General features: G+C 40.0%; 1 protein-coding gene across 17 annotated transcripts in view; it reads left to right on the forward strand.

The window, feature by feature from the left end:
* The window catches only part of TAF1 (TATA-box binding protein associated factor 1), a 103,186-nt gene that overhangs the window by 34,342 nt on the left and 44,473 nt on the right, over nt 1-24,371 (forward strand). For 16 of the 17 annotated variants that reach the window (XR_004486487.2, XR_007474914.1, XR_007474913.1 and 13 more), the window contains 13 exons: nt 44-163; nt 466-641; nt 1,227-1,405; nt 3,061-3,274; nt 10,653-10,818; nt 12,121-12,332; nt 15,453-15,561; nt 15,781-15,879; nt 16,165-16,342; nt 19,911-19,978; nt 21,044-21,166; nt 22,940-23,032; nt 23,111-23,195. Coding sequence is in view for 14 of the 17 variants with exons in the window: in XM_049705075.1 (XP_049561032.1) it covers nt 44-163; nt 466-641; nt 1,227-1,405; nt 3,061-3,274; nt 10,653-10,818; nt 12,121-12,332; nt 15,453-15,561; nt 15,781-15,879; nt 16,165-16,342; nt 19,911-19,978; nt 21,044-21,166; nt 22,940-23,032; nt 23,111-23,195 (1,822 nt within the window). In the remaining 3 variants the exon portion in view is untranslated. The remainder of the gene's footprint in view (nt 1-43; nt 164-465; nt 642-1,226; nt 1,406-3,060; nt 3,275-10,652; nt 10,819-12,120; nt 12,333-15,452; nt 15,562-15,780; nt 15,880-16,164; nt 16,343-19,910; nt 19,979-21,043; nt 21,167-22,939; nt 23,033-23,110; nt 23,196-24,371) is intronic. The other variant, XM_049705069.1, reaches the window with a different exon arrangement.

Raw genomic sequence — 24,371 nt, forward strand, 5'->3', positions numbered from 1 at the left:
CTATAAAGAGTTTTACTAGTATTCTCTCTTGTTTCTGAGGTAGGATGATAAGGAGCCTCAGCCAGTGAAGAAGACAGTGACAGGAACAGATGCAGACCTCCGTCGCCTGTCACTGAAAAATGCCAAGCAACTTCTACGTAAATTTGGTGTGCCTGAGGAAGAGGTGGGTGTGGAAGAGGAAGACTTACAGGCTCCTAGGGGCTTTGTATAGAGAGGGAAAAGCTTGGAGGCAGATGTTGGGAACTAATCTGGAGAATTTTGTAGGGTAGGTTGTGGTAAACTGGATCTTAGATACTTTTTCAGGAGTTAGCTTTCTCAAAGCTTTCTGTTTAACGTGCTTTGGGTGATTTCATTGTTGTGTTTTTTTGGTTTTTTGGGGGGTTTTTTTGGTCTAACTCTCTAACCGTGTACCCTGGTTTGTCCTTTGAAATCCCTGAATGATTTGTGTGTGTGTGTCTCTTGTAGATTAAAAAGTTGTCCCGCTGGGAAGTGATCGATGTAGTACGCACAATGTCAACAGAACAGGCCCGCTCTGGAGAGGGGCCCATGAGTAAATTTGCCCGTGGATCAAGGTTTTCTGTCGCTGAGCATCAAGAGCGTTACAAAGAGGAATGTCAGCGCATCTTTGACCTGCAGAACAAGTGTGTTGTTTTAGTGCTGTAGAAAATCCAGGCTGGAAAGGGGAGGGGTCCCAGACATTATTTTATAGTGAAGAGAAGGTCACCTAATAAAGTGACTAGTGATCAGGTATCTGAGATTTCAGGGTGGTGTCTATTCATAATACTGCTAGAGTACCTACTCCCTTCAAAGCAGCTTGGCAAAGGTTTTGAATGGCAAGAACTGCTAGGTTCCATGGCAACTTTTGTGGCCTACTTGGGCCTGGCAGCCATTACAGTGGTGATGGGCAACAGTAGGCTTAGTGGTTAGAGGATGGTAATGCTCTATTTAAAATGACCAATGTACTGATTTGTTTCTCAGGCTTTTTCCAGGAATTGTGAAAGAGTTGCAGTACTATTTCATATTTTGAACTTGCCTTGTGACTAAATTTCTGGGAAAACTTCGTAGAGCTTCTCTGTTCAGGGTCCCATGTCTTAGTGGATTTTGAATATTTCTTTTTTAAGGTTGATTTCTCAATTTCCTACTCTTGCCTAAACTAAAACTGTATTTCTTCAGTTGTTTCTACACGTTTATGTTTCCCTCTTCTTAACATTGTTTTTTCTTTTTAGGGTTTTGTCATCAACTGAAATCTTATCAACTGACACAGATAGCAGCTCAGCTGAAGACAGTGACTTTGAGGAGATGGGAAAGAACATCGAGAACATGTTGCAGAATAAGAAAACCAGCTCTCAGCTGTCACGTGAGCGGGAGGAGCAGGAGCGGAAGGAACTGCAGCGGATGCTACTGGGTGAGGGTAGTGACTTCACAGACAGACCAGAAAAAGAAAGATGAAGAAAGTGTAAATAACCACACTAATAACTGAGATAGAGCTGGAGGCAGAAGAAGTAGGGGACGAGTGTAGAAAAGGCTATAGAAGAGGTAGAGAGATTCTGCAAACTGGACTGTAGGTTTGTCTGTGGGGCACAAATTGAAGAGATGTTGCCAGTCCACTACGGCCTCTGTCTGTATTAGGCCTGGCCAAGCCAGGGCTATCCGTGCTGTACATCAGTTGAGTTTTCTGGGCGTTCATCCTAGAGGATAAGAGTTTTTAATACAGAATCTGTGGATGAATTGGGGGATTGTTAATGAACCCTCTGAAATCACATGTACAATTCTGTGCAAATGTGCCTTTTCTGAGAAGATCCATATGGCTTTCAGAAGATTCTTAAAGGAGTCTTAGACCCTAAAAAGTTTAAAATCACCAACCCAAAATTGCATAAGTTGACGGTGGGGATGAGAAAAGCCTAAACTGGTTTGGGATCTGGTCACTGGGAATGAAAAGAGGAGAAAAATCAAAGGGACCTTAAGATTTCACTCTTGCTTGCTAGAAAGATGGTGGTACCATTGATTAAAGTAGTAAATTTCAGAAAAAGAAGCAGGTTTAAGAAGGAAAGGTGTAATATGTGGTGTTTGAGGTCCCCATGATACTCCCAGTATAGATGTCAAGCAGGCAATTGAAAACTTGGTTGTAGATACTGAGAGGGAGGATAAAGGCTGAAGATGAAGGTTTAAATGACTATTTTCACTCACAGTAGTCTTTCCTTTGTTTCCTCCCTGTAAAAGCTTTGTGTAATTCTGTTGTTCTGGCTACTTTGTGAAGATGTGATAAAGCCTTTCCTCGAGTGTGGTCCTGGACCAGCAGTATCTACATCACATGGGAGCTTGTTAGAAATGCAGCATCTCAGGTCTCACCCCAAACCTACTGAATTAGAATCTATTTTAACAAGATCCTCAGATGATTCCTATTCATTCATATTAAAAGTTTGAGAAGCATACGCTAGGCCTTGAAACTCTGGATTTTTTCTGTGGTGCCTTTTTTTTTTTTTTTTTTTTTTTTGCGGTAGGCAGGCCTCTCACTGTTGTGGCCTCTCCCGTTGCGGAGCACAGGCTCCAGACGCACAGGCCCAGCGGCCATGGCTCATGGGCCCAGCCGCTCCGCGGCACATGGGATCTTCCCAGACCGGGGCACAAACCCGTGTCCCCTGCATCGGCAGGCAGACTCTCAACCACTGCACCACCAGGGAAGCCCTGTGGTGCCATCTTTTTCCCCTGGGTGCTTTTCTATAATGCGACCATCAATTGCTTCCTGCTTGGACTTTATTCTTGTGCTGTTGTTCAGAGGAATCAGAATACAGCTACTGCTCTTCTGTCCTCTATATAACAAACGTGTTTTTTGAGATCCTTTCAGAACTTTCTGTACTTACAAAAATGATAACTCTGACAGTGGTAAAATTGAAGTCAGGAAAGGACAACTCAGTGTATTCTTGGGGCTGGTGGTGACTGATGCTTTCTGTAGAAACATAGTTCTGTGGCATGTTGAGCTTCAGGGTCTCCACTCAGCCCCAAGAAAATGGCCATTTGGGTGGTAGGGGGAATTTGTGGAAATCTTTTTCTGCCTTGCAGCAGCAGGCTCAGCAGCATCAGGAAACAATCACAGAGATGATGACACAGCTTCTGTGACTAGCCTTAACTCTTCTGCCACCGGCCGTTGTCTCAAGATTTATCGCACATTTCGCGATGAAGAGGGGAAAGAATATGTTCGCTGTGAGACCGTCCGAAAGCCAGCTGTCATTGATGCCTATGTGCGTATACGGACCACGAAAGATGAGGAATTCATGTGAGTTTGACTCCCTCCCCACTTTCCAGTGCGATAAGAAGAATGATAATGATGGGGAAGGGAGTGAGGGTGGATGCTTGAGTTTTTTATATTTTTAATTTTTAAATATTTTTTTATTTTTTATTATTTGAATATTCTTTTTTTCACACACACACACACACACACACACACACTGTATTTTATTTTTACAAGAGATAAACTGACACCAAGCATTGTAAATGGATGACCACAACAAAAGTAACAATGATTGCAATTACCAAACATGAAACACACTCATACTATGTCATAGTATTGACATTCAGTCCAGTAATCCTCCACTATAACAGCTCCTTTACTTTGCAGTGAAAATTGATTTGTATATTTTTTGCCTCTGAATCCTGGTGGCTTTTTCTTTTTTTAATTCAAACAAAGTCATAAAAATTATAATCATCCTCATTAGTTCACTCAGTCCCATGTAATTAATTTTTTTTATCTTGATCTTTTTTTCAATATTTATTTGTTTGTTTATTATGGCTGCGTTGGGTTTTTGTTGCTGCACGCAGGCTTTCTCTAGTTGCGGCAAGTGGGGGCTACTCTTCATTGCCATGCATGGGCTTCTCATTGTCCTCGCTTCACTTGTTGCAGAGCACAGGCTCTAGGCGTGCGGGCTTCAGTAGTTGTAGCACACGGGCTCAGTAGTTGTGGCTCACGAGCTCTAGAACTCAGGCTCAGTAGTTGTGGCACACAGGCTTAGTTGCTCCGTGGCATGTGGGATCTTCCCAGGCCAGGGCTTGAACCCGTGTCCCTTGCGTTGGCAGACAGATTCTTAACCACTGTGCCACCAGGGAAGCCCCATCTTGATCTTTTGTTAGCACTTTTATGAATTCATCAGTTTTACATTAGAGTTCTGAAAATGCTTATTCACTTCAGTTCAGCAGTATAGTCAGTTACCAGAAACCTGTACTTGTCAGAGTCTTTTCCATGAATTCCTTGAAGATGAAAACCTTTTATAGGAACATGTTTGCAAAAGCATCAGAGGACACCCAGAACTGTCTGTAAATGACAAAAGACTTAAAAATGACCATGGTTAAAGATTTGATGAAAGTTCATAATAACACAATTGACAAGGAAATTTCGTTATTTCTGAGATACACATTTTAAAATAATAACTAGAAGTATGACTTACAACATTATACCAGAACATATAAGATTTTTAGAAATTTCATGTCATGTCTGAAACATTTATATTAACATATGTCCATACAAATAACCCAAAGAAAGTTTAGTATTAGTTGTTTTTTTGTTAGTTTGTGTCTCAACTTCTGCCCTGCAAACCGGTTCATCTGTACCATTTTTCTAGGTTCCACATACATGTGTTAATATACGATATTTGTTTTTCTCTTTCTGAGTTACTTCACTCTGTATGACAGTCTCTAGATCCATCCACGTCTCAACAAATGACTCAATTTCGTTCCTTTTTATAGCTGAGTAATATTCCATTGTATATATGTAACACAACTTCTTTATCCATTCGTCTGTCGATGGGCATTTAGGTTGCTTCCATGACCTGGTTATTGTAAATAGTGCTGCAGTGAACATTGGGGTGCATGTGTCTTTTTGAATTATGGTTTTCTCTGGGTATATGCCCAATAGTGGGATTGTTGGGTCATATGGTAATTCTATTTTTCGTTTTTTAAGGAACCTCCATACTGTTCTCCATAGTGGCTGTATCAATTTACATTCCCACCAACAGTGCAAGAGGGTTCCCTTTTCTCCACACCCTCTCCAGCATTTGTTGTTTGTAGATTTTCTGATGATGCCCATTCTAACTGGTGTGAGGTGATACCTCATTGTAGTTTTGATTTGCACTTCTCTACTAATTACTGATGTTGAGCAGCTTTTCATGTGCTTCTTGGCCATCTGTATGTCTTCTTTGGAGAAATGTCTATTTAGGTCTTCTGCCCATTTTTGGATTGGGTTGTTTGTTTAATATTGAGCTGCATGAGCTGTTTATATATTTTGGAGATTAATTCTTTGTCCATTGATTTTCTCCCATTCTGAGGGTTATCTTTTTGTCTTGTTTATGGTTTCCTTTGCTGTGCAGAAGCTTGGAAGTTTCATTAGGTCCCATTTGTTTATTTTTGTTTTTATTTCCATTACTCTAGGAGGTGGATGAAAAAAGATCTTGCTGTGATTTATGTCAAAGAGTGTTTCTTCCTATGTTTTCCTCTAAGAGTTTGATAGTTTCTGCCCTTACATTTAGGTCTTTAATCCATTTTGAGTTTATTTTTGTGTATGGTGTTAGGGAGTGTTCTAATTTCATTCTTTTACATGTAGCTGTCCAGTTTGCCCAGCACCACTTATTGAAGAGACTGTCTTTTCTCCATTGTATATCTTTGCTTCCTTTGTCATAGATTAGTTGACCATAGGTGCATGGGTTTATCTGTGGGCTTTCTGTCTTGTTCCATTGATCTACATTTCTGTTTTTGTGCCAGTACCATATTGTCTTGATTACTGTAGCTTTGTAGTATAGTCTGAAGTCAGGGTGTCTGATTCCTCCAGCTCCGTTTTTTTCCCTCAAGATTGCTTTGGCTATTCGGGGTCTTTTGTGTCTCCATACAAATTTTAAGACGATTTGTTCTAGTTCCGTAAAAAATGCCATTGGTAATTTGATAGGGATTGCATTGAATCTGTAGATTGCTTTGGGTAGTGTAGTCAATTTCACAATGTTGATTCTGCCAATCCAAGAACATGGTATATCTCTCCATCTGTTGGTATCATCTTTAATTTCTTTCATCAGTGTCTTATAGTTTTCTGCATACAGGTCCTTTGTCGCCTTAGGTAGGTTTATTCCTAGGTATTTTATTCTTTTTTGGTAAATGAGAGTGTTTCCATAATTTCTCTTTCAGATTTTTCATCATTAGTGTATAGGAATGCAAGAGATTTCTGTGCATTAATTTTGTATCCTGCAACTTTACCAAATTCATTGATTAGCTCTAGTAGTTTTCTGGTGGCATCTTTAGGATTTTCTGTGTATAGTATCATGTCATCTGCAAACAGTGACAGTTTTACTTCTTCTTTTCCAGTTTGTATTCCTTTTATTTCTTTTCCTTCTGTGATTGCCATAACTAGGACTTCCAAAACTGTGTTGAATAATAGTGGTGAGAGTGGACATCCTTGTCTTGTTCCTGATCTTAGAGGAAATGCTTTCAGTTTTTCACCATTGAGAATGATGTTTGCTGTGGTTTGTCATATATGGCCTTTATTATGTTGAGGTAGGTTCCCTCTATGCCCACTTTCTGGAGAGTTTTTATCATAAATTGGTGTTGAATTTTGTAAAAAGCTTTTTCTGCATCTATTGAGATGATCATATGGTTTTTATTCTTCAATTTGTTAGTATGGTGTATCACATTGGTTGATTTGTGTATATTGAAGAATCCTTGCATCCCTGGGATAAATCCCACTTGATCATGGTGTATGATCCTTTTAATGTCTTGTGGATTCTGTTGCTAGTATTTTGTTGAGGATTTTTGCATCTATATTCATCAGTGATATTGGTCTGTTATTTTCTTTTTTTGTAGTATCTTTGTCTGGTTTTGGTGTCGGGGTGATGGTGGCCTCATAGAATGAGTTTGGGAGTGTTCCTTCCTCTGCAGTTTTTTGGAAGAGTTTGAGAAGGATGGGTGTTAGCTCTTCTCTGAATTTTTGATAGAATTCACCTGTGAAGCCATCTGTTCCTGGACTTTTGTTTCTTGGAAGATTTTTAATCACAGTTTCAATTTCATTACTTTTGATTAGTCTGTTCATATTTTCTCTTTCTTCCTGGTTCAGTCTTGGAAGGTTATACCTTTCTAAGAATTTGTCCATTTCTTCCAGGTTGTCCATTTTATTGGCATAGAGTTGCTTGTAGTAGTCTCTTAGGATGCTTTGTATTTCTGTGGTGTCTGTTGTAACTTCTTTTTCATTTCTAATTTTATTGATTTGAGTCCTCTCCCTCTTTTTCTTGATGAGTCTGGCTAATGGTTTATCAATTTTGTTTATCTTCTCAAAGAACCAGTTTTAGTTTTATTTATCTTTGCTATTGTTTTCTTTGTTTCTATTTCATTTACTTCTGCTCTGCTCTTTATGATTTCTTTCCTTCCGCTAATTTTGGATTTTGTTTGTTCTTCTTTTTCTAGTTCCTTTAGGTGTAATGTTAGATTGTTTACTTGAGATTTTTGTTTCTTGAGGTAGGCTTGTGTAGCTATAAACTTCCCTCTTAGAACTGCTTTTGCTGCATCCCATAGATTTTGGATCATCGTGTTTTCATTGTCATTTGTCTCTAGTTATTTTTTGATGTCCTCTTTGATTTCTTCAGTGATCTCTTGGTTATTTAGCAACGTATTGTTTAGCCTCCATGTGTTTGTGTTTTTTACGTTTTTTTCCCTGTAATTCATTTCTAATCTCATAGCATTGTGGTCAGAAAAGATGCTTTATATGATTTCAATTTTCTTAAATTTACTGAGGCTTGATTTGTGACCCAAGATGTGATCTGTCCTGGAGAATGTTCCGTGTGCCCTTGAGAAGAAAGTGTAATCTGCTGTTTTTGGATGGGATATCCTATAAATATCAATTAAATCTATCTGGTCTGTTGTGTCATTTAAAGCTTCTATTTCTTTGTTTATTTTCTGTTTGGATGATCTGTCCACTGGTGTAAGTGAGGTGTTAAAGTCCCCCACTGTTATTGTGTTACTGTCAATTTCCTCTTTTATAGCTGTTAGCAGTTGCCTTATGTATTGAGAGCGCTCCTATGTTGGGTGCATATATATTTACAATTGTTGTATCTTCTTGGATTGATCCCTTGATCATTATGTAGTGTCCTTCCTTTCTCTTGTAATATTCTTTATTTTAAAGTATTTTTTCTGATGTGAGTTAGCTACTCCAGCTTTCTTTTGATTTCCATTTTCATGGAATATCTTTTTCCATCCCCTCACTTTCAGTCTGTATGTGTCCCTAGGTCTGAAGTGGGTCTCTTCTAGACAGCATATATATGGGTCTTGTTTTTGTATCCATTCAGCAAGCCTGTGTCTTTTGGTTGGAGCATTTAATCCATTCACTTTTAAGGTAATTATCGATATGTATGTTCCTATGACCAGTTTCTTAATTGTTTTTGGTTTGTTTTTGTAGGTCCTTTTCTTCTCTTGTGTTTCCCACTCGGAGAAGTTCCTTTAGCAGTTGTTGTAGAGCTGGTTTGGTGGTGCTGAATTCTTTTAGCTTTTGCTTGTCTGTAAAGCTTTTGATTTCTCCATGGAATCTGAATGAGATCCTTGCTGCATAGAGTAATCTTGGTTGTAGTTTCTTCCCTATCATCACTTTAAGTATATCATGCCACTCCCTTCTGGCTTGTAGAGTTTCTGCTGAGAAATCAGCTGTTAACCTTATGGGAGTTCCCTTGTATTTTATTTGTTGTTTTTCCCTTGCTGCTTTCAATAATTTTTCTTTGTCTTTAATTTTTGCCAGTTTGATTACTATGTGTCTCAGCGTGTTTCTCCTTGGGTTTATCCTGTATGAGACTTTCTGCGCTTCCTGGACTTGGGTGGCTATTTCCTTTCCCATGTTAGGGAAGTTTTCGACTATAATCTCTTCAGATATCTTCTCGGGTCCTTTCTCTCTCTCTTCTCCTTCTGGGACCCCTATAATGCGAATGTTGTTGTGTTTAATGTTGTCCCAGACGTCTCTTAGGCTGTCTTCATTTCTTTTCATTCTTTTTTCTTTAGTCTGTTCCACAGCAGTGAATTCCACCATTCTGTCTTCCAGGTCACTTATCCGTTCTTCTGCCTCAATTATTCTGCTATTGATTCCTTCTAGTGTAGTTTTCATTTCAGTTATTGTATTGTTCATCTCTGTTTGTTTGTTCTTTAATTCTTCTAGGTCTTTGTTAAACATTTCTTGCATCTTCTTGATCTTTGCCTCCATTCTTTTTCTAAGGTCCTGGATCATCTTCACTATCATTATTCTGAATTCTTTTTCTGGAAGGTTGCCTATCTCCACTTCATTTAGTTGTTTTTCTGGCGTTTTATCTTGTTCCTTCATCTGGTATTAGCCCTCTACCTTTTCATCTTGTCTGTCTTTCTGTGAATGTGGTTTTTGTTCCACAGGCTGCAGGATTGTAGTTCTTCCTTCTTCTCCTGTCTGCCCTCTGGTGGATGAGGCTATCTAAGAGGCTTGATGGGAGGGACTGTTGGTGGGTAGAGCTGACTGTTGCTCTGGTGGGCAGAGCTTAGTTAAACTTTAATCCACTTGACTGTTGATGGGTGAGGTTGTGTTCCCTCCTTGTTGGTTGTTTGGCCTGAGGCAACCCAACAGTGGAGCCTACCTGGGCTCTTTGGTGGGGCTAATGACAGACTCTGGGAGGGCTCACTCCAAGGAGTACTTCCCAGAACTTCTGCTGCCAGTGTCCTTGTCCCTACCGTGAGCCACAGCCCCCCCAACATCGCCTCTGCAGGAGACCCTCCAACACTAGCAGGTAGGTCTGGTTCAGCCTCCCCTGGAGTCACTGCTCCTTCCCATGGGTCCCAATGCGCACACTACTTTGTGTGTGCCCTCCAAAATTGGAGTCTCTCTTTCCCCCAGTCCTGTCAAAGTCCTGCAATCAATTCCCACTAGGCTTCAAAGTCTGATTCTCTAGGAATTCCTCCTCCCATTGCTGGACCCCCAGGTTGGGAAGCCTGACATGGGGCTCAGAACCTTCACGCCAGTGGGTTGACTTCTGTGGTATAAGTGTTCGCCAGTCTGTGAGTCACCCACCCACCAGTTATGGGATTTGATTTTACTGTGATTGCGCCCCTCCTACTGTCTCATTGTGGCTTCTTCTTTGTCTTTGGATGTGGGGTATCTTTTTTGGTGAGTTCCAGTGTCTCCCTGTTGATGATTGTCCAGCAGCAGCTAGTTGTGATTCTGGTGTTCTCGCAAGAGGGAGTGAGAGCACGTCCTTCTACTCTGCCATCTTGGTTCCTCCCGATGCTTGAGTTTTAGTGACAGGATTCTGCACAGTTGTCCCTGGAAGTCTGTTTTAATTGGGAACCATTTTGCCTTTAGAACTTTGGGTTTGAACAAAGCCAAATCACAGGGAGAATTCCAAATTTGCTGCAAAATAAAGGCATGTGTTTAGTTCCACTGGGTCCTTTGTATTTTCATTGGTTGGTTGGCAAAAATCTTAGGGACTCCTCAGGGCTTCTCATTCTGAGAGAGGTGCCTCTCTGCACGTGGAAGAATGATGAGCAGGTTAGATGGGGATGCCAGGTAGGCCCTTTTGTTTCATTATTGATGGATTACTTTAGTCCTGAGATGTTTGCTATCAGGACAGTGTTCTTGGTTTAAGTTTGCTTATGGATCTGTGATTTTTTTCCCCATTATTTAGTCGCAAATTTGCCCTTTTTGATGAGCAGCATCGAGAAGAGATGCGAAAAGAACGGCGGAGGATTCAAGAGCAACTGAGGCGGCTTAAGCGAAACCAGGAAAAGGAGAAGCTTAAGGGTCCTCCTGAGAAGAAGCCCAAAAAAATGAAGGAGCGTCCTGACCTAAAAGTAAGTGTATGTGGTGTGATCATAACTAAGAAAGCATACCTTTTCCCTTAGCTTTTGGCATCCTCCCTTACTGGGAATGAGGGCAGTATTGTGGAAAACTAGTTTGAATTGATGTGGCCACTTGGGTGTTATTAGTACTATTGTGACTGGTACTGACAACACCAGACTTGATCTGGTGTCTTTGGGTGTCATTTATACTTCATCCATTGGAAATATTTTCTGTGAGTTGAGATAGGCGTGGTGGATTTTTTTAACATGTACACGTATGTACATACATGAACACATCTTGTTTTTCAATTGCATGTATTAAAAGAAGCAACAGAAAAAAATCATACAATACAGGTTGCTTTGCATAATTTAGGTGGGATTCCAGATATTACTCTGCAGTGTAACTGTAACGTGCATCACAAAATGAGGCAACTGTGGTACAGTGGAAAGAGCCATGGACTCGGAAACAGAAGATCTGGGTTCAGGTTCTTGTTCTGCCATTTAGTAACTCTGTGACCGTAACCTCTCCAAACCTGTTTTCTCTTCTATAAAATGATACCTATCTCACACTGGTGTTGTATTAAAGTATATAATGCATGGGAAGCACTTTATAAACTAAAATTCTCAACAAATGGGAACTGCTGTTAACACGTACTGAGGTCATTAAGTATTTTAATGTTTCTTTCTTCCATGTGATATTATATAAGTATTGTATGATACAGTATTGATCCATTTTACAGATGAAACTGAGGGCAGTTGCAAAAGTAAGATGGAGACTTCGGCTTTTTGTTTTTTGGGGTTTTTTGCCACACTGCACGGCTTGTGGGATCTTAGTTCCCTGACCAGGGGTTGAACCCAGGCCCTCTGCAATGAGAGCACGGAGTCCTAACCACTGGACCACCAGGGAATTCCTGGAGACTTGGTATTATTAAGCCTTTTCCTTGAGGCTGGGAATACACCCATGCTGGCTGCCTGTGAAGCTGAATGCAGCCTTGGGCTTCCAGTAGCCTTTCTTATGCATATTTAATATTTTCGTAGTTTACAACTTAAATTGGGGGTAGAAATCCTCTCTCTTTTCTCCTTCACTTGGTTTTTAAAGTAATGTTCAGTCTCTGGATTTCGTTTTGTTTTTAATGTGTCATTTCCATACATGCACTTTTGTCTAGTGCCTTCTGGTTGAAAGGCGTATAACGATTCTGTTAGAATAAAATTTCTGGGCCTGCCTTTGTTTCTTTTCTACCTTCTATATATTTCTTAAAGCTAACAGGAAGAAGCCTGCTTACCTCTGACATGTTGATACTTTTCCTTTTGCAGCTGAAATGTGGGGCTTGTGGTGCCATTGGGCACATGAGAACAAACAAATTCTGCCCCCTTTATTATCAAACAAATGCCCCACCTTCCAACCCTGTTGCCATGACAGAGGAGCAGGAGGAAGAGTTGGAAAAGACAGTCATTCATAATGATAATGAAGAACTTATCAAGGTTGAAGGGACCAAGATTGTCTTAGGGAAGCAACTAATTGAGAGGTAAGAGATAGCAAGTGGGAGAGATCTGTTGGTGGTATCGATGGGTGGCAGGGGTGGATGTGATGTGTTCTCTGAAGTGGAACTGAGGACATAGGAACTTTGATGGATTTTCCTCACTAATTGTTGCCAGTAATGAAAATTAGTCTTGTGAAGCACTCATTAAGCTCCACCACTTGCCCTTGGGCATGCTACCTAACTTTTCTGAGTCTTAGTTTCCTTATTTAGAAAATAAAATCACCCTTACAATGGTAGCTATGAAGGTAAAATGAGGGAGACTGTATAAAAAATGTAGTATAGTGCCTGGCATATAGTAGATGCTCTTCCCATTCTACTTCCAGGCACTTGTAATATTTGTAAGGTCCCTGATCTCAGATGTTCTGATAATGGACCATCCAAAAAGATTAAGGAGACAAACTATGCTTATACTTATCTGTCTCTTGCTCTCAGAGAATTTGATAATCAAGTAGAAAAGTTTTTAAATAAAACAAATTCTCCCCTAAATTTTTAGTTTGAAAATTGCAAACCTACAGAAAAGCTGAAGGAATAATAAAGTTTGTTGTTCCTCTTAATTCACCAGCTGTTAACATTTGTCACATTTGTTTCATCTTTATATATCTAAAACATTTTCTTTCTGCTGAAACATTTGGAAGTTTTAGGCATCATGGCATTTCACTCAGATTCTTTAGCACACATAAAGAATAAAGATTGGCAAACATGATACTATTACTACACGTAAGAAAATTAACATTAATTCAATAGGATCTAATATTCAGTCCTTATTCAAATTTCGCCAGCTGTGTCAATGTCCTTTATTGCCTGCCCCTCACCCCCCTTCAGGATCCAATTCCAGTTCAAACATTAAGTATTTTGAGTCTCTCTTAATCTACAACTGTCCTCCCCACCTTTTTGGTTTTCATGACTTTGAATGTTTTGAAGAGTCCAGGCCAATGGTCTCATAAAACATTCCACATTCTGGATTTGTCTGTTTTCACATTGATTATATTCAGAGTAAATGTCTTTGGCAAGATTACAACATAGGTGGTATTATGTACTTACTGCACCACATCAGGGAGCAGATAACGTCAGGTTTTCTCAGTATTTTGATTATCTTATTAAAGTGTTAATCCTCAGATTCCTCTATAATAAAGGTATGTTTTTTCCATTGTAATTAATATGTGGGTGAATATCCTGGTTTTTAAAAAATTTTTTTTTGGACTGTGTTGTGTCTCCATTGCTGCACGTGGGCTTTCTCTAGTTGTGGCAAGTGGGGGCTACTCTTCATCGCGGTGCGTGGGCTTCTTGTTGCAGTGGCTTCTCTTATTGCGGAGCACAGGCTCTAGGCATTGCAGGCTTCAGTAGTTGCAGCATGCGGGCTCAGTAGTTGTGGCACATGGGCTCTAGGGTGCGTGGGCTTCAATAGTTGTGGCATGCAGGCTCAGTAGTAGTTGTGGCTCTTGGGCTTAGTTGCTCTGCAGCATGTGGGATCTTCCCGGACCAGGGATCAAACCCATGTCCCCTGCATTGACAGATGGATTCTTAACCACTGCACCACCAGGGAAGTCCCTTTTTTTTTTTTTTTTTTTGCAGTAGCTTGAAACAACATACATTTATTATCTCACAGTTTCTGTGGGTCAGGAGTCTGGGCACAGCTCAGCTGGGTCCTCTGCTCAGAGGCTGCCTTCAAGGTGTCACTAGGGACTGCGGTCTATCCTGCTAACAATCTTTCTCTCAATAGTTTTAACATCCATTGATGATCATTACCTGATAACTGAGTTATTACATTGGGGGTTGCTTAATGGTGGTTTTTCTAATTCTTTTCATTCTTTCTACGTTAACTGGCATTCTGTAAAGAGCTTCCCCCTCCCTTTTTTGTTTGGGTATTACTATAGATTCTGAAATTCTTTCTTTTGGAAACTTTAATATATTAAGATCTATTAACATCATTATTAATTTTGATGGCCAGATTGTCCCAAATTTGATCCCTTCAGGCCTGACCTGTGTCCTTTGGAAATGACCCTATAAATTTTGAAAACTTCTTTGCTTTTTGGCACGAGATGTTCCAGGCTATCCTTGAAATTTCCCTGTCCCAGACCCAGAATCAGCCATTTCTCAGGGATTCCTGGTTCCTTTTATTGGAGAATGGTATTTAGAAAACAATATCTAGGTGTTAGGTATACTCATTGCCACTGAGATGTCATTGCTTCTAGGCTCTTAGTAGACAGAACTAGGAAATATACATATATTGTAAATCACAACTTCATATCAATACCTCCAATTCAAATTGTATCTACAGCTTCTTCCTCATCTTCCTCCGTTTCATGTTGGTATCCTTTCTTTGGTTCCCAACATCTTGCTCTGGCCTATGATATTTACAAAATAGTTTGAGAATTACAATACCAATACTACTACCAACAGCAAATCTGTACAGTAGGTTCAAGGTGTTTTCTGTAATTAGTTGTCCTTGGATTATATGCCACTGAAGTTGTACAGTCAGGGTATTCTATTCAAAATATATTTAACTTCTTTTTTGAGTATATAATTTTTAATTAATTTGATATGCAGTTATATTCATTTGTTTCTGTTTCTGTTTAGATTTGAGGGTTGTTTTCCATCCTCGTTAATTTAATTTATCAATATCTATAGTAGTCATGTTTTGAAGCACATTAGAAAAGGAAAATGTAGTAACTTGATCCCATATGATGGAAAGGAAAAAGGTGGATGGGCTTTTAATGATTGAGGGAGACTCAAATTAGTTTTTCTTTTCAAACCTGCTTTAATTTCTTCTTTGTTTCTATTCTGAGTAAGTTAAATTTCCTAGCCTTTTAACCCAAAGATAGAATGTTGGAGCTGGGAGGATTCTTGAAATTCCTTTAGCCTAGTTCCCTTATCATCCAAATAGGAAACTGAGGTGAAGTTGTGGCTTGCCTAGTTTTTTATTAATTTGGAGATCCTATGAGGCCTTGCCTGATCTGAGCCTTAGAATGTGGATGTCTGGCCTTTGGTTTGGCTTTTTCCTCCCCAGGCTCATGCTCAGGTACTTTGGACTTTTTCATTGTAGTTGCTTTTTTTCTGGGGACTAGAAATAGGGACTGCACGCTATGAAAGTGTTATTGATTGCAGTGCAGATGAGGTTCGCAGAAAATCTCTGGTTCTCAAGTTCCCTAAGCAGCAACTTCCTCCCAAGAAGAAACGGCGAGTTGGAACCACTGTTCACTGTGACTATTTAAATGTGAGTATTGGCATTGCCTGCTTTCTGACCACATAGGGTTCTCATTAATTCCCCCAGCCCTCTAAGCCATGGCCCTGATATAGCCTTAGATTCTCCCTTTGGCCTTGCCCTGAGAATTACGTGTACTGTGCATTACAGGGTTTCCAAACTATATATGTATTGGCGTTTATTTATTTTTTTTAATCTAAAGAAGCATTCTGATTTCTTGTTTTTCCTTAGAGACCTCATAAGTCCATTCACCGGCGCCGGACAGACCCCATGGTGACATTGTCATCCATTTTGGAGTCTATCATCAATGACATGAGAGATCTTCCAAATGTGAGTTCATTTCATTCAGATCTACAGTATGGATGGCAAGGCTGTTCTGTGTGATTTCAGATAGATGGCAGTAGAGTATAGTCCTAGGAACCTGGAACTCCTGATTCTTTGGGATATAGTTTTTCATTTATTTTTTAACAGTTTAGTAGAGGAAACAGACCTGCTCCATCTAGAGATTCCTTTGAGAGTTGACGGCCAGGTAGAGGTAAGATGTGAGAGAGTCTTGAAGAATTGGTCTGGCAGTTGTTCTTTGCTCATGGATGGTGCTGGCTCTTGTTTGCACAGACGTACCCTTTCCACACTCCAGTCAATGCAAAGGTTGTAAAGGACTACTACAAAATTATCACCCGACCAATGGACTTACAAACGCTCCGTGAAAATGTGCGTAAACGCCTCTACCCATCTCGGGAAGAGTTCAGAGAGCATTTGGAGCTAATTGTGAAAAATAGTGCAACCTACAATGGTAAGAATCACCTGTTCTTTGACTGCAAAGGTCACCTTTCAGATCCTTATTTATCCCTTACTAGTCCTAAATTTAGACTAGATTGGACTGACTGAAAGGACCTACAATGTATTAGTGCATTTTGGGGTTATGAAAATCAGGTAATGTACATTTTAATCATTTAATAAGTATTGCTTCTTTTTATTCCCACTTTTTAATGTATCCTCTAGAGAATTTAGAGAATCTGTTGAAATGAAACAATTGCATGAGAAGCAGTGAGAGATAGGAGTGAGCCTATAAGTAAATAGAAGGGAGAGGCATTCAGTGTGGATGGAACCCCCGCAGAGTATATGCTTGTTGACTATATTTGTCTTTGATTTGGTCTACAAATCTGTTATAGGGGCTGTTATATGTCTATTTTGCTCAAAAGCTGGAAAGGCAAGGAGGAAGAAATCTGTTTTCTGAGTCTTAAAGAGTTCAAGAAACAGTATAGCTTCTGCATGTAGAGGATAAAGTTTTCTGGTTTCCAGTTGTATCCTTAGTGTACGGATTAAGGTTACAGATAGAGTATGAACTATGGCTCTGCCACTTACTAATTGAGTTACCTTAGACAACTTTTTTTTTTTTTTTTTTTTTTTGCGCGGTACGCGGGCCTCTCACTGTTGTGGCCTCTCCCGTTGCGGAGCACAGGCTCCGGACGCGCAGGCTCAGCAGCCATGGCTCATGGGCCCAGCTGCTCCGCGGCACGCAGGGTCCTCCCGGACGGGGGCACGAACCCGTGTCCCCTGCATTGGCAGGTGGACTGTCAACAACTGTGCCACCAGAGAAGCCCCTAGACAACTTATTTAACCTCTCATAGCCTCTTCAGTTTTCTTACCTGTACACATGGGACAATAGTAGTACCTAGATTTTAATACGTTTCACAAGCAGGCCTGACCCATTTATCTAGTCTCATCTATAGAGACTGGCTCCCAGACCTACTATAGATAGAGACTCTGGCTATGCTCAGTGTTGTATTTAACTAAATATCCTATACCATGTCTTCATGTCTTTGTACAGTCTTTGCCCTTTGTCTGCAGAGTGTCCTTTATTCCATTTCCATTCATATTTCCAGACCAACTCATATCATCTCTTCATAAAGACTTAGATTGCCCAAAGTACCCATTTTTTCAATCCTCTGTGCCCCCTAACACAATTAAATCAAGTTTTATAGCTCTTATGTGTTATATATAATTGTTTATATATCTGATTTTCCCATCACTTTGTGACCTCCTAGAGAGACTATTCATCTTTGTATTCCGAGGGCGTAGCAGAGTACCAGACACATACAAAGGAATAATAAATTTATTAGTCCCAACTGTCATTCAAGGTGACGAGGATAAATGCATAAACAAAAATCAGCTTGGAAGGGGAATGGGAAGGTAAGAGTTGACTTTGGAAATACAGAGCTTGAGGTACTTGTGGGTCATTTAGGCGGCAGTGTTCGTAAAAATTTGGAAATTTAAGTTATGACTTTCTCCACATCCCCCTCTAACTCAATCTTCTTTCTTCCTCATACCCAAATGCTGATAATAGTGATAATAGTAGTAGTGCCACCATTGCTAGTATTGCTGTCCATCTAGTTGTACAACCTAGAAATGTTGGCCGTTGTTATTCCACTCTCCCTGCCCTATACTCATAGATCACTAAGTTGTATAAATTGTACCTTCTAAATTTTGCTGGAATACATCCCCTTCCTTTTGGTCTCCATTGCTACTATCTTAGTTGAAGCCCTGTCGTCTCTTGTTTGACCTCTTGCAATAGCTTCCAGACTTTCTCTCTGCTGCTTGCCTTATTAATTCTTCACACTGTTGACGGTATTTTTTTCTGATACACAAATTTGAAAAATTACTCTCTAGCTTAAAATCTCCAGTGCCTTTGTATCTCCTATGAGACCATTGTAATATGTCCCTTCTTGCCTTTCCAAGTTCCATTTCCTATTTCTCCTCCACACATACCTACCTGTATTCCAGTTGTACCAAACTACTTGTGATTCCTGTTGTGAAATGTATTGTTTCATGTTTCCATGAATTTGCTTACTTAACATGTTTTTGCATACTTTTTCCTCCCTCTGGAATGTTTTTCAACCCTACTGTCTACCTGATAGACTTCTCTTGTTTAATAACACTGCTCGATTGTCATTCACAACAAGCCTTCCCTACTCCTCCCTGGTACTCAGATTTAATTGTTGTAAAACAACTTAAAACACGTTGCAACCCCTCCACAGTTCATAGTAATCAGTGTATTCCTCTATTTGCACTTACACTCACTTTTTAAAAACTTTATTATGGAAATTGTTAGGCATATACAGAAGTAGAGAGAAAGTAAATAAACTTCAGTGCACCTATTCACCCAGTTCCACAATCACCAGCATATATGGCCAGTCTTGTTCATTGTTTAGCCTGTATTTCCAGACGTCATATCATTTCATCTGTAGATACTTCAAGCACTTACACCCTGTCGTGCATTGTTTTATTTTCATATCATTTTCTTTAACTAAACCAAGAACTCTCTAAGGTAGGGACTATGTCTTATTTTCCCTTTATTCTCAACATTGAACACATCACAGACAGTCATTAAACAGTTGTTGAATGAATAAACAAATCCCTGTTAATTAATAAGTAGTTGAGAAAAGAGCTGAGTTTTAGGCTCTGGGGAGCACTTACACGAAAGAATTGACAGAGGAAGATAAGAAAGTATACTGAAAGGAAGTAGCCAGAATTACTGTTTTTTTACATGAAAATGTTTTCACTATCCCTATGATGAGCTTAAATTAGGGTAGCCATAAGCAGGGAATGTAGGAGGTAGTTGGAGGATTCTGTGAAGCTCTTGTTATGGATTTCAGGGAAACTAAAGTAATAGTCTGGGGTGGGGTGGAGATTCTTTTCTGACAAAGGCTTTGGACTAGCCGTATGTTGGATGGACATCACAAACCATGAGTTCTGCAAACAAAAACTGCAGTCACAAATTTTGTATGCTGAGTCTGGAAAGATTATAAATCATTCATTGGTCTCCTTAGCCATCCTTAAACAAATTGTCATTCCCCATCCATAGTTTTATTTTCAAGGTATTAAAGGCAGCAGTATCGACAGTAGTACCGCTATGTATGGATATACACAAATAAGGGAGAGAGTTAAAATTAGTTTATTCATCCATATTGTGCATCTGCTATGTGTTAGGCACTGAAAAATGGAGATAAGACTGATACATCTGTCTAACCCAGCAGCTAGGCTGGTGCCTGGCACATATTAGGTGATTAAGTAAATGAGTTAAAAGTCTGGAGAGGTGTTGGTAGCTCTTGCCTCCCTTTTTTTTTTTTGCGGTACGCGGGCCTCTCACTGTTGTGGCCTCTCCCGTCGCGGACGCGCAGGCTCAGTGGCCATGGCTCACGGGCTTAGCCGCTCCGCGGCATGTGGGATCTTCCTGGACTGGGGCACAAACCCGTGTCCCCTGCATCGGCAGGTGGACTCTCAGCCACTGCGCCACCAGGGAAGCCCTTGCCTCCCCTTTTTAGTGGTCCCATCTCTTTTATTGTTCCTCTGTAATCTAGGACCGAAGCACTCATTGACCCAGATCTCTCAATCCATGCTGGATCTCTGTGATGAAAAACTTAAAGAGGTAAGACATTTAAAATGAGAGAAAAGCAGTAGAATGAAGCTGGCAGGTACCAGTATTGAGGAAGTAGGGAATGTAACAGAAGGAAGAGTAGAGAAATGAGGGAGTAGCAGGTCTTTTGTACGTTAGAGTCTGGAGGGGACCTTAGAAATCATGTAATCTAATCCCTCCCTTTTGTAGATGGAAAGACTGAGGTCCACAGAAGAAACTAATTTGTCTTGGGCATCATGGCTATTAAACAGTAGGGCTACGATTAAAATATAAAATCCATATAACTCTTAGGAAATTGACTTCCCAGGAAGTCAGCTGAAGCTAAGAGACTGTTTTGGCAGGGAGAAATTTTAATTTTTAAAAGATAATCTATCTGTATTTCATCTTCTTAACAACAAAAAAAAAATGGTACCTTAATAGGCTTAAAAAATATAAGTATGATGATGTTAATATTGCAGTAGAAATTTCATAAAAGAGGATAACCAAATGGCCGGTAAACATGAAAAGATTCTCAACTTGATTGATCATTGGGGAGATAAAAATTTAAACCGTGATTAGTTAACACTGCATATCTCCCTTAGAAAGACTAAAATTTAAAGACTTAAAAAAACAAAAGACTGAGTTTTAGTGTATGAGGATATGGAGCAGTTGACACAAACTTTTTCCTAGTACAATCTAAAATGAATTTGTTGGGTTAGATTCCCTTACACAAAAGTCACTACTCAACAATAATGTGTTCAGTGTTTTCAGCCAGTCTGATACTAAAACTTAATTTGGTGAAGATGTTTTTGTTGTGGGAGCTAAGCTATTGATGCCCAGGGATGTATATTTTTGATGATCTACAAGAATAGAAGATAGAATACCTAAAGGAATTGGTCAGTACATCTCTTTTGATCCTTTTATTGGAATATTATTTCTCTTATCTGGACTTTTTGTCTGGAACTGAATAGGCCACAGTTCAAAGTTAGACTTTTTGGGACAAGGGCAATAGACCACTGAACCTTAAATTATCCTTAATACTCTGGTGATTATACCTCAGGGAAACCTCTGCCTTTCCTTTGCTTTGTTTCATGTTAGAAAGAAGACAAATTGGCTCGTTTGGAGAAAGCTATCAACCCCTTGCTGGATGATGATGACCAAGTGGCATTTTCTTTTATTCTGGACAACATTGTCACCCAGAAAATGATGGCAGTTCCAGATGTAAGTGGTCTGTGTGTTAAATATTGTGAGGATAGTACAGGGGAGAGGAAAGGGTGAAAGGATGTGTGCATGTGTATGTTGGGGAGTCTGGAGTGTGGTGTTTGTCAATTCAAACTGGTATATAATTTTAAAAAGAAACCATTTTGCTCTATGAGTGCATTATCATTGAAATCAAAGAGGCCAGGAATCTGTGATATAGAGAGGTTCTTTATACCTGTTGTTGACATTCAGTATTTTAATGCTCCTGAATAGCCCTGGAGAGAAGTTAGGATGCCAGCTAATGGGAGGTTTTGGATTTAGAGGTGCTTCTTAACAAATGAGAGTTTGATAATTACCCAGCATTCGTTGTCTTTTTTTTTTTCTTTTTTTTATTTATTTATTTTTGGCTGCGTTGGGTCTTTGCTGCTGCGCGCGGCTTTCTCTAGTTGCGGTGAGCGGGGGCTACTCTTCGTTGCAGTGTGCAGGCTTCTCATTGCAGTGGCTTCTCTTGTGGAGCACAGGCTCTAGGCGTGTGGGCTTCAGTAGTTGCGGCACACGGGCTCAGTAGTTGTGGCACGCAGGCCCTAGAGTGCAGGCTCGGTACTTGTGGCTCACGGGCTTAGTTGCTCCGAGGCATGTGGGATCTTCCCAGACCAGGGCTCGAACCCACGTCCCCTGCATTGGCAGGCAGATTCTTAACCACTGTGCCACCACCCAAGTCCCGCGTTTGTTTCATTTTTTGTCTTGCAACTTTATGGCAGGGGTACCATGTTGATTCTTTGTATCATTTTGTAATGATCCTCCCTAGGAAATTCTGAACTGAGTTTCCTTTTGTGTTGTAGGCATATGTTGTGTATGCAGTAACGCTATAAACCAGCGGTCCCCAATCTTTTTGGCACCAGGGACCGGTTTCGTGGAAGACAATTTTTCCACGGATGGTGGGTGGGGGATGGTTTCAGGATGATTCAAGCGCATTACATTTATTGTGCACTTTATTTCTATTATTATTACATTGTAATGTATAATGAAATAATTACACAACTCACCATGATGCAGAATCAGTGGGAGGCCTGAGCTTGTTTTCACTTGCCACTCACTGATAGGGTTTTGATAATGCGTCTGCAAGCAATTGATTTATTATGGTCTCTTGTGCAGTCAAGCCTCTCTGCTAATTATCATTAATTATCATCTGCTAATCTGTATTTGCAGCCACTCCCCAGCGCTAGCATTATCACCTCAGCTCCACCTCAGATCATCAGGCATTAGATTCTCATAAGGAGCACGCAACCTAGATTCCTCACATGCGCCAGTTCCCAGTAGGGTTCACACTCCTGTGAGAATCTAATGCCACTGCTGATCTGACAGGAGTCGAGCTCAGGCGGTAACGGGAGCAATGGGGAACGACTGTAAATACAGATGAAGCTTCACTCGCTCGCTCACCTGCCCACCACTCACCTCTTGCTGTGCGGCCCGGTTCCTAACAGGCCACGGGCTGGTACCGGTCCATGGCCCAAGGGTTGGGGACCCCTGCTATGAACCTTCTGCATGGGACAAGGGAATGAGAGATTTTAATTGTGAATATAGAGCAGGGGTCCTTACCCTACCAGGGCACATGAACCCATAAAGGAATCCCCTTAAATTATATGCAGAGTTTTGTATGATTATGTGTCTTTCTGGGAAAAGGGTTCATAGCTTTTGTCAGAGTCTTAAGAATATTTGTGACCCAGTGAAGTTTGAGAATCTCTGGTATAAAGAATGGTTTCCATTTAATTTCTCATGCTTTCTTTTTGCTAGTCTTGGCCATTTCATCACCCAGTTAATAAGAAGTTTGTTCCAGATTATTACAAAGTGATTGTCAGTCCAATGGATTTAGAGACCATACGTAAGGTGAGTGATTTGGTCTAAAATGTCTTTTGGGAATCAAGTAACTTTGTGTATCTGAGTTCCTGATTCTTTTAATCACAGAATATCTCCAAGCACAAGTATCAGAGTCGGGAGAGCTTTCTAGACGATGTCAACCTTATTCTGGCCAACAGTGTTAAATACAATGGTGGGTATTTCTCCTTTTTTTCTCTTTCCGTCAATATATCCATCCAACATTAGTTAGCATTATTAAAATTTAAGTGCATAAAGCAGCCTTGAGCCATGATAGTCAGCAGAATCAGTCATGTGACTTACTTTGCATTTTTTTTAAAACAGGCACGTACTTTAGTGTGTTCTGTAAAGTTTGCTAATAACGTTTAATGATGAAAAAACAACGTATATTTATTTTCTAAACTTTCGAAAGCACCGAAAAATGAGATGAGAATAAAAATCAAATGGATATACTTTGGGCCATCACTGCTTTCCATGAGATGTAAAAACTCACCTATGCCCCAGGCCCTTAGATCGAGCTTAGGGAAATGTGTTAAATATAGACCATGGTGTGCTTCCTCAGAGCATGGAGTTTTTGCTCAATATATGAAATGATTACATAATGTATCTCAGGTGCTGTGCTAGCTACTTAAATCTACCAGTGGGAAAGACATCATTGTCCTCAGGTCAATGAAGAGAAACAGTTAAAATGCCGCTTGGCAAGGGCTATATTAGAAGGATGTACAAAGTGCCCTAGAGGAGAGGAAGGAACACCTTCACCTAAGGGTTAGGGAAGACTTCATAAACAAGTTAATACAGTTAAGTTTTGAATGGCTCACTTAAGTAAACATCAGTTGAGCACCTAATATGTGCTGGCACTGATGGATGTTACAAATATAAAGTCAAATTAGATATGTTCTCTGCCTCCAAATTGGTTATAGTTTAGTTGGGAAAACAGAAAAGAAAAATTACAGAACTTAAGTATTATGCTAGATGCATTCACAGAGTGCCAAAGGAAAACAGGAACAGGATATCTAAGTCAGAGTGGGATTAGAGGAAGCTTTCTGGAAGAGAGTTTTCTTAAGCTGAGTTCTAAAGGATCAGTGGAGTTTGCTAACCAAAAAATGAGGAGAAAGCGTTCTAGGCAGGGAGAACAGCAATATATGAAGGCACAGAGACCTGAAATTGCATCTTGGGTTTAAGAAACAAGTTACTGGGGTTGCAGTTAAGTGTACATGTTGATGGATGACTGGTTATATATAGAGAAGTAGACAGGTGTCAGATCATAAGAGGGCCTAGTGTATGCCATATGTCATACTTAAGAGCTTTTACATTATCCTAAATGGAAAAACATAGAAAGAATTAGGCAGCA

The sequence above is a fragment of the Orcinus orca genome, chromosome X, assembly GCF_937001465.1.
Source record: "Orcinus orca chromosome X, mOrcOrc1.1, whole genome shotgun sequence".
NCBI classification, from domain to species: Eukaryota; Metazoa; Chordata; class Mammalia; order Artiodactyla; family Delphinidae; genus Orcinus; species Orcinus orca.